Source organism: Triturus cristatus, chromosome 6 (assembly GCF_964204655.1).
Source record: "Triturus cristatus chromosome 6, aTriCri1.1, whole genome shotgun sequence".
Classification (NCBI taxonomy): domain Eukaryota; kingdom Metazoa; phylum Chordata; class Amphibia; order Caudata; family Salamandridae; genus Triturus; species Triturus cristatus.
The window spans coordinates 342816916-342832635 of NC_140589.1; the positions used below are offsets into that span (position 1 = coordinate 342816916).

A 15720-nucleotide genomic window follows, 5' to 3' on the forward strand; every position below is an offset into this window, starting at 1 on the left:
AGACTATTTTTGCAAACATTTTTCTGAGATGGGGAACGGAAGATTTACAGTAGAATATGTGTAATGTAAACGAGTGGCGGGGTCCAAACGAGAGCCAATTTTAATTGAATGGTGTCTCGCTCCCTCACAGCGACACCATTACACTGTCTACCTACATCAGCTCGTCCCTGTTTCTACGATGCCTTACCAACGCTTTTTACCCAACAGCTGTACTGTCTCTTCGCAGTCTCGGCCTTTTACTATAATCCCATCTCCAGGCGCTGAGACACGGGCTCGAACAGTCTGTTCTGTCTAGGGAGGGGCGGGGTAGAACAGCCGCTGTGTAGAGTTACTCTGCGCGTGCGCTGGCCTCATTTCGCATCACGTGACGCGTGGCGTCACTGAATTGCTTCCTGGCTTGGAAAGTGATCACTGCGGACTTGTTGCACTGCATCCATCAGTTGACTGGAGAGATGAGGCTGCGATCCCTGTCCAGGAGCTGCCTTCTGCCCCTCCTGCTCTTCCTCATACACACGTGTATGGTTTTCTGCGTCCGCCACTTCCCTGCATCAAAGGAACACCCGCACAACGTGCATCAAGGTAAGAAAACGCACCCATACTGTGCCTGCTTCCTGTTTGTGGCATTTCTGGGGTAGCCTCAAGATGAAGCTTTAACATGTTCTTTATCATCAAAAGAGGTACCTCGCCATAAAGCTTTGTCACTTGTTAGGGTTTTATGCCTGCTAATTGGTTTCTTGTAGCAGGTTGTTTTGCTGCAATGCTATGCTTCATTGTTTTATGCCGCGTATTGTGACAATTCCATTGTAAGCTTTCTGATTCAGAAATTGTGAAATATATACAAGTCAAGCTTTGACTGTGCCGCTGTTGGAGATGGTGATCTCGACAAGTTTTTCTTATTAAAACCTATGCATTTTTTTTTATATAAATGGAGATTCGCCCTTTCCAGAATGCAAAACAATTCACATTTGAAAAGTCAGTATATCCTAAAAATTAAAGTATTTTTTAGATTGTTTCCTCAGAATACTTAGTCAAATGTCCATACTAGAACTGCTTATAAAGAATCCAGTAAGCACAACTTGTTTCATTTCGTGTTGCAGTCTTTCCAGCAGTTTGAAATTAGCCTTAAAATGCTCTTTACACATTTTTGCCGCACACACACCTTTTGCTATGTGTCAAAAAGCCCAATTCCCTCGTAGACTAGACCAAAACCTTCAATTATTTTCTCTAATTAATAACTATTAAGACCACTATGCGGGCATCTCTCTGATGGTTGCCTTCAATTGCCATTTTAAAATAATTCATGAGTATATCTTTAGCAGCGTGGAATTTAGTAGAAAGGTATTTTTATGCTAGCTTTTCCAACTATTTGTTTTATAGTGAACATTTTATTTAGTTTTACCTTCTTATACAGTAATATAACAGTTGACAAACCGGCATCAAAGTTTACATCAAACTTGCAGATAAAGCACTTCATTCATACAGCTTTTCAGTCCAAGCCATGGTGAGCCATCCAATTTCTACTCCTCGAGTTTAGCATACTGCTGTTGTAATGGGATTGTAGAATGTAGAACATAGTACACGTAGTGATTAGAATGCTGTTAGAAGGTGCTGGGTTTCTGGGGAGCGGGGCAGTTAGTGGAGGAAGCAGCGATGGGAGGACGTGTGCTGCAATTGTACCGGATTATAGGTTCCTGGCAAGGATAATGTTATGGCCTACTTCCTTTCAAGAATGCCTATTCAGTTGAAAGAATGCGAAGATGAAATTTGTAATGGGTTCCAGGCCGCATTTGTGCATGACAGCGGTGTGCCTGCTGTCAAAGTGAATGAGTGGAACTCAGAGTGCAGAAATGATTACTGTTTACAAGAAGTGTTGAGGTATATTAATGGTGAATGGCTTACAAGTGTAATATTACATAATCCATTCGATGATTTTGGGAGGTGAGATCTGAACATACAGATGACACGCTTCTAAGAGGAGAAAAAGTAATTTCCCGTTTTCTTTGCGTAACACAGTTAGCAATTTAGCTCATGAGGGTCATTTTGACATATCCAGAACCAAAGCAACAGTAAAAAAAATTGTTTTGGTGGCCTAATATTGACCGTGAAATTGAGAAATGTGGGAGGAATTGTACCAAGTGTATTCGGGCTGATAAATCTTTAGTTGTTGCCAGACCGCCTTTGATTGTCACTTATGGTCCATAGCTGTGGACATCATGGGGTCTATTGGTATGCCACAAAAGTTCGTCCTAATTCTCATTGATCTGTTTATGAGATGGCCTGTTGTCCAGATTGTTGATCATCCCGATACTGACTCTGTTTTGGAATTTTTAGATCAAGTATTTGTGTCTGAAGGAATCCCTACTACCATCTTAAGTGACAATGGTGTCCAATTCACTTTTCTCAAGGCTAAGTCTTATTTTGAAAGAGTAAGTATGAAACACAAACCACTTCACTCTATAATCCAAACAGTAATGGCATGGTTGAGAGATTCAACCGTGTCATAAAGAGGGCATTCCAATTAGCCATTGCAAGCAAGGGAGATTGGGAGACCCAATTTGGGAAAATGGTTTGGGCTTATAGAGTTATAACAAATGAATCCACCAGTGTGTCCCCATTTGTCACGATGAGAGGACGGAACCCAAGGTCTAAATTTAACCCTGATGGCTGTTTTATTCTGGTGTTGAGAGTTGGTCTGTTGAAGATGTGAGAGGGAATGTAAGTAACTGCAAAGAAAAAAGTAAACTATACTGTGACTCCAAAAAATGTCATAAAGTTGGGGATTGGGTCTGAGTTAGGAAACTGGTTTTGTTAAAAAGAGTCAAAGTACATTTTATGATCCTGAGGAAGTCATTGAATTTTGGATAATTCTGACACTCAACAGTGGTAAGGTACCCTCAAAAGAATATCTTTTGGCAATTCTGACGCTTGGAAGGAGATGTGTAGTGAATACCCTACAAATGTTAATGATCCGTTGATTGATGTCCAGGAAATTGTTAGGGACCCTATTCACTGTCATAAGAGCATTTCAGATTCTATGGGGCTGGATGAAAATCAATCTAATGCTAATGATACAATCTCTGGGGAAGGAGTGGTATCTTCGCATGTGGTGTCTGATGATGTTTCAGGTGAAGATATTGTCGCACAGGAAAATCTGGAGAAAAATGTGAGTAGTAATGATATTGATATAGATGCATGTAATAAGAGAATCGGGGAAACCACCAAAGTGGTTAAAGGACTATATACATGATAATCTATGGTGCAAGCATTATGCTTGCGCCTATTCTTTCTTACGACTATTCCATTTTGATTTTTTTTGTTTTGTTTTTTGTGATTAAGGGGGGGGGGTGTAATGGGATTGTAGAATGTAGTACATGTAATGGTTAGAGTGCTGTTAGAAGGTGCTGGGGAGCGGGACAGTTAGCGGAGGAAGCAGGGACGGTAGGACGTGTGCTGCCATTGTGCCGGATACATGTCCTTAAGAAATAAACCACTACAAAGCTGTCAAGGAGTGTTTACTGCTTGCAACAACCGGTCCAATGCCACTCGCCAGTGTAGATAGGGGTGGCTCGGGGAGCACCAGTGTTTAGCCATTGCTACTCCAATACCGAAATTTCAATTCCCCTCAGACCAGCTAATTCCTTCACAATACTTAGCTGCGCTTTCTTAGGGGAGGGCTTGACGACTTCTCCCAGTACCCCAGAAATCTCCGTAGATGCCCTCCTCCAGTATCCCTTGAAGACGGGACATTCCCATGTCACATGATATAAATGAGTGTTGTTATCTTCTATGTCATCCAAGTTGAAATCTAATTCCAACCTTCTAGAAGTGTACACTAAGGTAGAGAATGTGGAGGGTGGTGGTGGTGAGACTTTAAGGTGGGCAGTTGGTACAGTGAGATAGAGACTGCTCCTGTCGATTAGTGTGGTACGATCTAACAAAATACCAGAACTTACTTGGATTGGAATCTGGATCTTTCCATTTAACTTAACAATGGGCTTCTGCACACTGGTAGCGATTGCATGTCAGTGCAGTCAACTTATTAACCCGCCATAGGCATAGAGGTATGAGATAAGTTATGTGTAGATAATTGAATTGAATGAGCCAGACTCTGAAAAGGATCACCAACATTCTAGATGGACATGCATGCAACCCTCCATTCCATCTCATCAAGGGGCCCCACTCATTGTTGCCATCTGGCCTTTAGGTCTGGGAGAGAACTAAGATCTGCGGTTCCCAAGCCCTTCCCTTGTACTATTTATACCACTCAAGATTTAGGTTTGGTCGCCACTCTTTTCCGAGTGACATCTATTTCTTAGTTTTAAAATAATACACTTGCTGTTTGTGAAACAGTTACATGTTTGAAATGCTATGGCAATGCAGAGTATTTGCTTAAGAATCATTGGCTAAAACAGTGTATCTGCTTTTATTCGGTGCAAAGCTTTGGGGTGAGTATGAAAATGAGCCACATGATGTCAAGTTTTAATTCCTCGTGCATTTGAATGAGTACTTTTACTTGATAAGTTTTCAGCAGAGAGGCAAGGAAGGCACTGTAACCGTGTGCTAGGAGTTCTATTTTATTCCTTGACCAGGACAGTGCACAATTGTAGAGCGTGTGTCACGCTACCTTTTCAGCTTTAGATAACTAATATATCTTTAAGAGGCCAGTATGAGCATATATCACAAGGCAGTCGTACTTTGATTTGGCCAGAGCATCACGTCTCAGCATTATTACTGCAACTTGAATTGAAATCCACCAACATTTCAAAGCAGGGCTTCTGTTCATGTAATGAAACATGGTAAACATTTATTGGAAGGTTTGTCACAGTTTAAAAAGTGCAGAAGAAGTACTTCTAAGCGGGGGGCGGGGGGTAGGAGGGTTGTAGCTTTAATATGTGATGAGTGCAACTTCTCAGCCTGGCAGTTTCATTTGGGAACTTCTTAGGAAGGCTAATATCCCTTTAATGGGACAGTGCATGTATTATTCCCAGTAGGAATGTTATGCTTCAGTGTTATAGTTCAGACTTTTAAGGAGGATATATAATTCCAGAATGATTCTGCATGAGAAGGGAACACCCAACTATAATGTTGTTCTACAATTCCTAGTTATAGTGTGTTTTGACTAAGTGGTGTGTTGTAGTAAATCCACAAAAGAAGGAGAGGTACCCTATTCTATGACAAAAGGGAAAGGGTTACAAAGTAAGTTCACTAATGAAAAAGTCTGCCTTTTCTCTGCACACATTCATTGACTTATCTCAACCATTAACAAGCATTGGCATAGCCAATAGGTCTCGCCTTTGGGACCTTATAAGTGTTTAGCCATGCAACAGTTGCATAACTAAACACTTATAAGGTCCCAAAAGCGAGACCTATTGGCTATGCCAATGCTTGTTTTAACTGCTGGAATCTATTGAAGCCTCATGGAGAACATCAAAGCGGCCATGCGGCCACGAAAGTGATTGCGATCAAACATCAAAGCGGCCGCGAAAGTGAAAGTAATCGCGGTAAAGCGCGGCTCGCGCACCCGCGCACATGAACTGTAGCTCTAGGCTGGCCTGGTAGCACTTTTTGGAGCCCTCACAAAATGTCTCGCCAGACCAGCGCATGCGCTGGGTCAGGCGAGACCTAAAAATGACTACTATATGCTTTCTTATCTAAAGAAAAGTCTTCATCAACATATATAGATAAACACCAAACACTTATACCTGAATTTATGTTAAAAAAGTCAGATTTATTACACATTCTTTTCAATTATAAAATAGTGATACAATATATATGGTTCAAAATCGTGGTAAAGTAGAAGTGGAAAAGGAAAACTGCGTATGTCTTATCTTCTTTATGTTTATCCTCACAAGTATAAACACGATTTTCAGTTCAGATCACTTTTATCTCATTATTAAGTGACACAATATTAAAATACATCAATAATTTTAAAATCAATAATAAAAAGACTCAAATATACATCACATTTTATCCATATTCATAGTAAAAGAAAATTATCAAAAAAGGACTCAAATATACAATTTCACATTTTATCCAGGTTCTTAATAAAAGAAAATTTTCAACGCGGCGTTTCTGTGTTATTGACTATTCTCTCCACCTTCTTCAGGAGAGGCAGTAATATTAAAAATAGAAATAATCTAAAAGATAAGTTAAAAGACAGTATTTATACACATAATCTAATTGTGACCAATTTACAAATCCAGGTTCAATGTTATAAATTACAGAAGATATAATCTCACATCCCTCATAGGTATCTCCACTGATTCGGTGCGGTCCTCGTTCAAACATACCCCCTATATACAGAGGGGATTTTTAGTTCCCATAGGTTTTACAGGCTCAACTTCTATAATTATATTTGGGAACAGCCATAAAACTTGGGTATTAAAGGTCTTTCAATTACCTCACATGTCATTGTCTGCCTCTAGTGCATACTACCCGGCACAGAAGCAGATGTGTCGCCATCTGACTACTGTGTATACAGAAGCCAGTGTCACTGTCCTCATATAACATACAGTGAAGCATCGAAGCATATATGTCACAGTCTGCATATTGCGCTGCAATGAGCAGACTGAATATGGGTCTCAGCAGTTAGTAATTTTTTGTTTCTTGTCCCCTTCTTGCTTTGTGTCGTGTTGCCATCTTTCCTTTTCTACCTTCAGTTTTCTTTCTTGTTACGGGTGATAGTAAAATGGCGAGTTCAGCAGAATCATCTCCATGGTGCACCTGAATTTGAAGCTCAAAAGATTTCTATACAAAGTTCCTAGCCCTGGTCAGCAGCGGGGCCTAAAAACCCACACACAAATACAGTACTTATAGAAAACCACACCACCGGTAAATACAAGAATGTCTCCTGAGAGGGTGCACATCCACGATGCAGACATGTCCCCAGCAGGCATACTATTAGGATATGCTCAGCATGCATTAACAAATACTACTGAAACACACACACAGACACACACTGCAGAAAAATATACAGATGTTCCAGACACATAAACACAGACCCTCTGACTGATTTGCATATAGCTGTGTCTGAACTGGGGTGGCGAAGTGAGCTAAAGAACGATGATGGATTCAACCCAGATCTGTGACTGGGGGTGAGTGTCTGAAAATGTTTCAGCGCTCCGTCCATCATCTCCTTGTGTTTGCTTTGTTCGCCCTAAGTTGGCAGGGTATGCCCAGACGTGGGTCCCTTGCTCTCTTTGCCACTGGATTCAAGCTAGCCTGGCTGATGTGGACTGTTAGCCCGAAACCGGTCCCAGGGTGCTTGTTTCTGGTCCAGTGAAGACATGGCTTGGCAGTTGGGGCTTGACTGTTCGCATGAGGCACAGGGTCAAGACTGATTTGCATAGAGCTGTGTCTGAACTGGGGTGGTGAAGTGAGCTAAAGAGCGATGATGGATTCAACCCAGATCTGTGACTGGGAGTGAGTGTCTGAAAAGTTTCAGCGCTCCGTCCAGCATCTACTTGTGTTTGCTGTTTTCGTTCTAAGTTGGCAGGGTATGCCCAGACGTGGGTCCTTTGCTCACTTTGGCACTGGATTCAAGCTAGCCTGGCTGATGAGGGCTGTTAGCCCGAAACCGGTCCCAGGATGCTTGTTTTCGGTCCATGGAAGACATGGCTTGGCAGTTCGGACTGGACTGTTCCTATGAGGCACAGGGTCAAGACTGATTTGCATATAGCTGGGTCTGAACTTGGGCGGCGAAGTGAGCTAAAGAACGATGATGGATTCAACCCAGATCTGTGACTGGGGGTGAGTGTCTGAAAAGTTTCAGCTCTCCGTCCATCATCTCCTTGTGTTTGCTGTGTTTGCTCTAGGTTGGCAAGGTATGCTCAGATGTGGGTACCTTGCTCACTTTGCCACTGGATTCAAGCTAGCCTGGCTGATGAGGGCTGTTAGCCCGAAACCGGTCCCAGAATGCTTGTTTCCGGTCCAGGGCTTGGCAGTTCAGGCTGGACTTTTCCCATGAGGCACAGGGTCAAGACTGATTTGCATATAGCTGTGTCTGGACTGGGGTGGCGAAGAGAGCTAAAGAACTATGATGGATTCAACCCAGATCCGTGACTGGGGGTGAGTGTCTGAAAAGTTTCAGCGCTCCGTCCATCATCTCTTTGTGTTTGCTAGTTTTTAATGTAGGCCACACGTGTTGAAGACATGCATAAAGAGTAGTAAATTCTCTTTTTGGCGCACTGCATCTGACATGTATAAAGAGTAGTAAACTCCCTTTTTGGTGCACTGCATCTGTTTGCTGTGAAAGCACATTGCCAGAGCTCTGTTCCTGTTTATGTAATTTAATGTCTAGTTGTGCATCGGACAAAGTAAATAGCCATTAAATCTGGGCCCCCAAGGGAAATATATATGGCTAGGGAGTCGGGAGATATACATTCCACACTGCTGTTTAAAGCAAATAGATTGGCATAGCGTCTGCTTCCAAAGAAGTAAGCCAAAAGGCTAGGTATAAATCAATAAACAGACTAGTGCAGAGTCTGCCTACTTAAAAAACGAAGAAAGAACAGGCTCCTCTCCAAAATACAGCAGTTTTTTAAAAAAGGTTATAAGTTACAGATGCCATACACGTTTACGGTCTGATACATCATCCAGGATTGAACTAGCAATGTTTCAAACATATAAACCAATCAATATTCTAGTAACATACTTAAAAAAACACATACTTCCTAACGCCTTCTGTTTGTTCGACTATGCATAAATACTTAAGGAAACAAATTGTAATTTTTATGTAACACAGCAATACAATGGTTTGTAAAGCTAATGACTGACCATACACAGGACATTGCCAGGAAACCATGAAAAGTTACAGAATAAAGGAAAATCCTGAACATTGCTTCCTCGAGCTGATTACAAATATTACATTACAAACACCAATGCTGAGCCTTTATTCTCAATGATTTTTCTTTAATGGAGAAACCCACAGGCATACAGAAAGAGAGAAAGGCTTTCTGATATAAAATAAAAGGGCACTATTCTTCTGAGAATATGAATAGCTGCCAATGCAAGCTAACTGAGGCCTAGCCACGCTAACTGATCCACAACTAAATTAGGCATTATTTATAATCAGTAAAACCTGCCTACAGATACTTTAGTATAAACACTTTTAGAGGTACTGGAATGTGTGCACAGATAACGTTTTTGAGGAAAAGGCAGTTTTATAACACCAGTAAAAATAAAATAAAAAAAAGGGAGAAAGTACTAGGAAATAAGTCAAGACATGGTTCTCCACTCCAGCCTCTCTATATTTATCCATTTCTTCATATCTAGAAATCACATGTTGTGGCAGTTCTGCATTTGGCTAATAAGAAACACAATGTCATGAGAGTTTCTATTAGGCATTCCTTTTAGTTGCTACAAACGGTAACATGCAGTTTCGGGGATTTAGGTAGATGCCACCCCAAAAGTTTAGACTAGCCAATAAATATTACTTCATACTCTCATTACATATGCTTCATATTAGCACCATCTCTTAAGCACCAAGAGCAATTGGAGGTACATTTGGGATTGATTCATTTTATAGATCACATGGAGAGTTATATAAGTGTTCATCAAGGATTTGAACTGAATATGTTTAAAGCTGTTATTATGGGAAATTATACTTTTTTAGGTCTCGCCTAGCATTGCTGCGCACATGCTTAGCTCGGTCGGCGAGATTTATTAGGTCTCCCCTAGCGTTGCTTTGCACATGCTTAGCTCGCTTGGCGAAATTTAATGCAGATGAGTTCTTTTACAAAAGGGCTTTAAGCCCCGCCCCTAATTTCCATTGGCTGGCGTCACCGTTTATGCTAAACGGTGGCCAGCCATTGGAAATGAGCTATGTATGTTGCCTCCTTTTGGCTTTTTGTGCCGTCCAACTTGGACTGGCTCGCCTGCTTTCCGTTTGTCGTAAAGCTTTTCTTATCTTTCTGGGCGTGTGTGATTCTATTCGGTATTTTTATGTTCACTGTGAAGCACACGAGCCAATTCTCTTACATTCGGCGCGCATGCCCACTTTCAAAGCGCAGCGGGAAAATGCGGCCGTTTGTTTATGTCTCGTTCAGTATTAGTTCTGTCTCGCGCCGGCGCGACTCGTGCTGATCAGCAAATATTAACTAACGAATTGTCACATCATATTAACGACTATTTTGAAAGATAATTAAGCTTGGCAGTCTCCTGCACTGTTACATCCCCCACCCCCCTTGTGTCCCCCCCCTTGTGATGTTGTTGTCTTCCTGTAGCTCGCGACTCCCCCTCCATCTCCCCGATTGTCCGGCCTCGCACTGCCTTCTAGTGCTGCAGGGCTCTTGCGCCTCGTTCTCACATGAGACCTGGGGGTGTGCAGAGCCAGGGTGACTGCGTGACCCTTTGTTATATTATCCGGCGCGATGCATGCCGCGCTTTATCTTATGTTTTTGGGCTTCACCTTTAATAATGGTGACCGCACCTTGTTTTCTTATGTGCGAGTGGAATTGCTTTTTTTTGCCAGCGTGTTGCACCCCGCACTTTATGTTATGTTCGGGGGCTTCAGCTGCATGCAATTATGGCGACCATGCTTTCATTTTTAAAATTAAAATTGGCACAACTGCCGCTGCACTTTATCTTCGGCAGCTGCGTGCCTTTGGTGCCTGTTAACATTCTTACCGAAAACAGGCTCCCTTAGAGCCAGCCACCCACCGCTCCGTCTACTGCATCACTTAAAGCGCCATGAAACCGCATGGTATACGTGCGCTTAACAAATGCTTTTAAATTCAAATTCAAATTCAAATACAAATCTAACACTATAGCACAAATAGCAGGCAGGGGAGGCGTTTCCAGGGCCGCCAGCTCGTTTACTTTAGATTGCAGCGATTGGCGAGCACAGAAGTAAAAGTAAGTACAAACATTGTTTGTTTGCTTATGTGCGAGTGGAACTGCTTCTTTTTTGCCTGCGCTTAGTAGACCTTGCAGGTAAGTTGTGCTTTGACTTCCAATTCAAACAGCTCAAAGTTCAGGAAAACTCTGTGTTTCAGCTGATGCGTCATTCTCCAGTTTTGGAAGCGGATTTTCCCTTAAACTAAAGTCTATATAATAAATAAATTTTGCCGATTTAAGATTTACTTCAAAATTAGCTGTGCTGTTGTGAAGAACGTGAGATTGGTTGACATCTTTAATATGCGATGACGAAACAGAGTGATCCTGACAATTTAAAATTCTCAGGATCTAAGGCTGAATGGTGATATGTTTTCTAAAATGTTCTGCAGAGTGCGAGGGGACATAATTTCCATGACGTTGTTTTCAGGTTGGAAAACTGAAGCATCCAAACAGCTCATGTCTTGTCAGCACAGCACCATTTATCTTTGGTAAACAGAAGCGATTCCTTTTCTCTTAAGCCTCCAACTTGGAGTCACCCGGTGGGCCTTCAACTACTATATTTATTTTCTTAACATTTCCGTCTGTATTTATCTATATTTATTTTTGGGCCATTTTATGCGTATTTATCCATATTTATTTTGTGTTTTGTTTATAAATGAAGTTGTAAAACTGTACACTTCCATATTTATTTAACCGATAAACTCTCCTTTGTTGTTTGTAGTGGTGTAGCTATTTAAGTTGCCAAATAGGATGCGAATCTGGGTAAATCTCGGGGTCAAATTGCGCATTGCTTAATTACCACCCATGCTGAGTTCTGTCACTTCCGTGTGCACGGTTGGCACACAGTTCAGAGATCTGCAACTCGGAATGGGCATAACACACAAATGTCGCAACGTTTTACTCCTCAATGAGGTGTGAAAATCACATAATTGTAATGTAGATGGCATAATGTGTAATTGAGATAACTATTGTGGTAGGGTGATAAAATATGACAGGTACATTTAATTGGGCATGAAAGCGCAGTACGGGCAGGAATTTGGAGCCAATCAGAAAAGGGCTTACCTGAAGTGCGCGTCGAGCGCGTGATCTGCTGGGGAATAAGTATGTTGTGATATTGTGCTGGGAGAAGTGAGGAGAGATGTGTTTAAGGCTGGCAGAGTCTGCAGTCAGACGTAGCAAATAGATATGCAATTGAAGTATATATGAAGTAGGAAATCAGAGCTTACCATGGTGTGAAAACTTTCACAATTTATTTAATTAAGCATGCATTCGTTTCTCTGATTTGTATAGCGCTGAACTGTGACAAAAAGCTGCGCTGTTGCGCCAAGACTCTCAACAGCCAGTAGTTTGCTTTTTCGGGACTTCAAAGCCTAGTTAACGGTTGTCTAATAAATGGCTCTGGAACATCACAGGGTGAGGGTGTCTCTAGGGAAGATTCTTTGCCAAGCTTCACAGGAGCTGTAATGTTCTTCGTGGGACCCTGTCTTCTAATTACAAGCATTAAAAATGCATTAGGTCTCGCCTTTTATTAAGTCAAAGTCATTTTGTTAGACCCAGAATCCCAGGGACCACCGACTCCGACACGGTAGCTTGGTGCGAGGCAGGTAGGCACGCCGGAGGCTATGTGTGAAGTAGTTGCGCAGCACACACTTGCACTGACCCAGTAAAGCACACACAATAAATGGACGCCACTCCAATGTCATTTACAAAAGCAAGTCTCTTTATCTGCTTCTGGTTAAGGTAGGTAAAGTAACGTAAGGGAAAATTCAGTAACAATGCCTAGTGACACTTCCTAGCTTCCTAGGCAGACCTATATTCAATTTAGGCCCCATGCCTCCTGCACTTATGCACATAAGGGAGCCGTCATAAGTAGAGGTACAACATAGACAACTACTCCTCTGCGGTTAGTCACTGCAGGCAATAGGTCTTCTGCAGAGGTTCAGAGCAGAGTCAACGGAGACACTTTCGCCGAGGGAGGGGCATTGCCCCGACTGGTATCACTCGTGGGGGCTAGGTTGGTAGGGACCGCAGGCCCCAGGAGCCCCTTGGGCCATCCCGAGGGTGATTGGGCCTGAACCTCTTGGCTGGGTAGGCCTGGGGCAAGCAATACAGCTTTGGAGTGCCGGGGGTGGTTAATTTAATTCCCCGCGGGTTGGAGCCTGATCTCCCTCAGCAATCGGCGGTGGTCACGGGGCTGCCTCTTCCCTCCAGACGCAGTCTCTAGCAGCCCCGCTCCTCCGGTCTCTTCCTCCTCTGGGCGAAGTCAGCCAACTCCGGGTCAGCGTGTCTCTTGGCAATCGGTGGTCTCGGCGCGGCCCTCCCCTGCGGAAGCTGACGACAGCGGGGGCGCGCCCTCTTGAGAGACCCGGTTGCTAGAGATGCTTCCCAGGGACACCAATCTCAGCACGGCTCCCCTGACGTCACGGGGGGAAGCCTGCGCAGCTCTCCTCATGGCTCCCGGGCCAGCGGTGGTGATCCTGGACCCACAGCGCTCTATGGACACAGCGCTCCTCAGGAATGTGGCAGTACCGTGGTAGGCCCCGGACAGCGCGGTGAGTTCGCTGCGACCCGCACTTCTCTTCTTTCTCCTCCCTGGGCCGCGGCGGTGTTCATGGGCCCACAGCGCTCTCCCTCACAGTGGCAGCGATCTTGGGCACCGGCGTTCACTGGCACAGCACCGGATAGCCCGTCGGGTCCTGGGCACACAGCAGCACGCCAGCACAATGCTGGGAACCACTCACAAGCTTTAGGCCTTACAGCGCGACACAGGCACAGCGCTTGGCATCCGGGGACAGGGCTGGGTTCCCAGCACTCCACCGTACCTTCAGGAACACCCGGCAGCAGCAGCGCTCTCAGATCTCCAGCGCGTCGCATTCCTTGCGCTGGTGGTGGATTTCAGGCATCAGGTCCCCAGCGCTTCCCAGTTTCAGCGCTGGTGATGGATGGCAGGTATCGGGTGCAGAAATTGTTGCAGTGGGAGGAAAGATGGTAGTCGTGGGCAGGCCCACTAGAGTTGGTATCCCTGGTTCCCCTCACACAGGGCAAGGTCAGCAGGCTGGCAGGATCACTCATCTATCTTGGGGCAGCAGGTCCTAAGATCAGTCAGCCTCAGTAGTGTAGCCTCCCCCTAGCTCAGCAGCCTTTACTCCGGCGGAGAGTCCCCAGGTCCAGTAGTGCACCAACTGACTTGTCAGGTTTCCCTCCTTTATTTTTATACCCCTAGGTCAGGTGACACTACCAAAAAGGCGGCAAGTTCTGGCGCCAACCTGGGGGGGGGGGTTTGGGGACTCTGTGGTGGCTGTCTCTGGTGACAAGAGGCAGGACGCTCAGGGTTACAGTAGCCTTATCCCAACTACTAGCGTGCAGATAGGACAGTGGCCACACCGCATTAGCAGGGGCCTGTGGCAACCATGTTGTTAGGAGAGAGCACCTGCACCTCAGCACTGTTCAGCAGCGGTAAGGCGCCCAGAATCCTATGGCCAACAAACATGGCGGTTAAGATCGAGGCAAAAAAAGGGAAAAAATACGGGGTGAGACCACCCTAGGGCTGACCGGTCTAACACGCGTCCCCCCCCCCCAGCCGAAAGTGGGGAGAGCTACCCAACCTCTAGGGAGTTGTCATCACTAAGGCGGAAGAACCGAGAGAGACCCTCAGCGTTGGCGTGGTCTACTCCGGGTCGGTGTTCCACCCTGAAGTCCATACCCTGGAGGGAAATGGACCACCTCAACAATTTTGGGTTTTCGCCCCTCATCTGCATGAGCCAGCGAAGGGGCCGGTTGTCGGTCTTAATCAGGAAGTGAGAGCCAAAGAGGTATGGCCTCAGCTTCTTCAAGGCCCAACCCACAGCAAAAGCTTCCTGTTCGATAGTACTCCACCGCTGTTCCCGGGGGAGTAGCCTCCTGGAGATGAAGGCCACAGACTGGTCTAGGCCCTCCTCGTTGAGTTGTGAGAGTATTGCCCCAATGCCATGCTCAGAGGCGTCCGTTTGAACAATAAATTCCTTGCTGAAATCCGGCGCCCTTAGCACCGGAGCAGTGCACACAGCATGCTTGAGGGTATCGAAAGCTTTCTGGCAAGCATCAGTCCAAATCACTTTTCTTGGTTGCTTCTTGGACGTGAGTTTGGTCAGGGGGGCCACGATGGTGCCATAGCCCTTGACAAACTGGCGGTAGTAACCTGTGAGGCCCAGGAAAGCCCTGACCTCTGTCTTGGATTTGGGGGGCTCCCAGGCCAGGATGGTCTTGATTTTGGCCTGGAGGGGCTGCACCTTACCCCCGCCCACCAGGTGCCCCAGGTAGATGACAGATCCCTGTCCGATCTGGCATTTGCTGGCCTTGAAGGTCAGGCCAGCCCGCTGCAGGGCCTGCAGCACCTCCTGGAGATGCTCCAGATGGTCCTCTCAGCTGCTGCTGAAGACAGCTATGTCATCCAGGTTGGCAGCAGAGAAGGCCTCTAGGCCAGAAAGTACCTGGTTTACCAACCGCTGAAAGGTGGCAGGAGCGTTTTTCAAGCCAAAGGGCAACACTCTAAATTGGAAGTGGCCCTCTGTGGTGGAGAACGCAGTCTTCTCCTTGGCTCCGTCCGCTATGGCGATCTGCCAGTATCCTGACGTGAGGTCAAAAGTACTTAAGTATTGGGCTGCCCCTAGCCGGTCAATGAGCTCATCGGCCCTAGGGATCGGATCAGCATCCGTTTTGGTCACGGAGTTGAGTCCTCGATAGTCCACACAGAACCGAAGTTCAGGTGTGGTGCCCGGTGGGGCCTCTTTTGGTACCAAAACCACCGGACTGGCCCAGGGGGGCTACTGGATGGCTCGATCACTCCCAGCTCCAGCATCTTGGTGACTTCGCGCTGGATGCTGGTCTTCACCTTGTCTGACAGCC

The 15720-nt window shown here is 45.1% G+C and overlaps 1 protein-coding gene across 1 annotated transcript in view; it reads left to right on the plus strand.

The window, feature by feature from the left end:
* Nucleotides 1-378: 378 nt before the first annotated feature.
* Nucleotides 379-15720, plus strand: part of ADAM17 (ADAM metallopeptidase domain 17) — a 597876-nt gene continuing 582534 nt past the window's right edge. The window contains exon 1 of the mRNA XM_085610726.1: nucleotides 379-579. Within this exon, the coding sequence (XP_085466852.1) occupies nucleotides 453-579 (127 nt within the window). The 5' untranslated portion in view covers nucleotides 379-452. The remainder of the gene's footprint in view (nucleotides 580-15720) is intronic.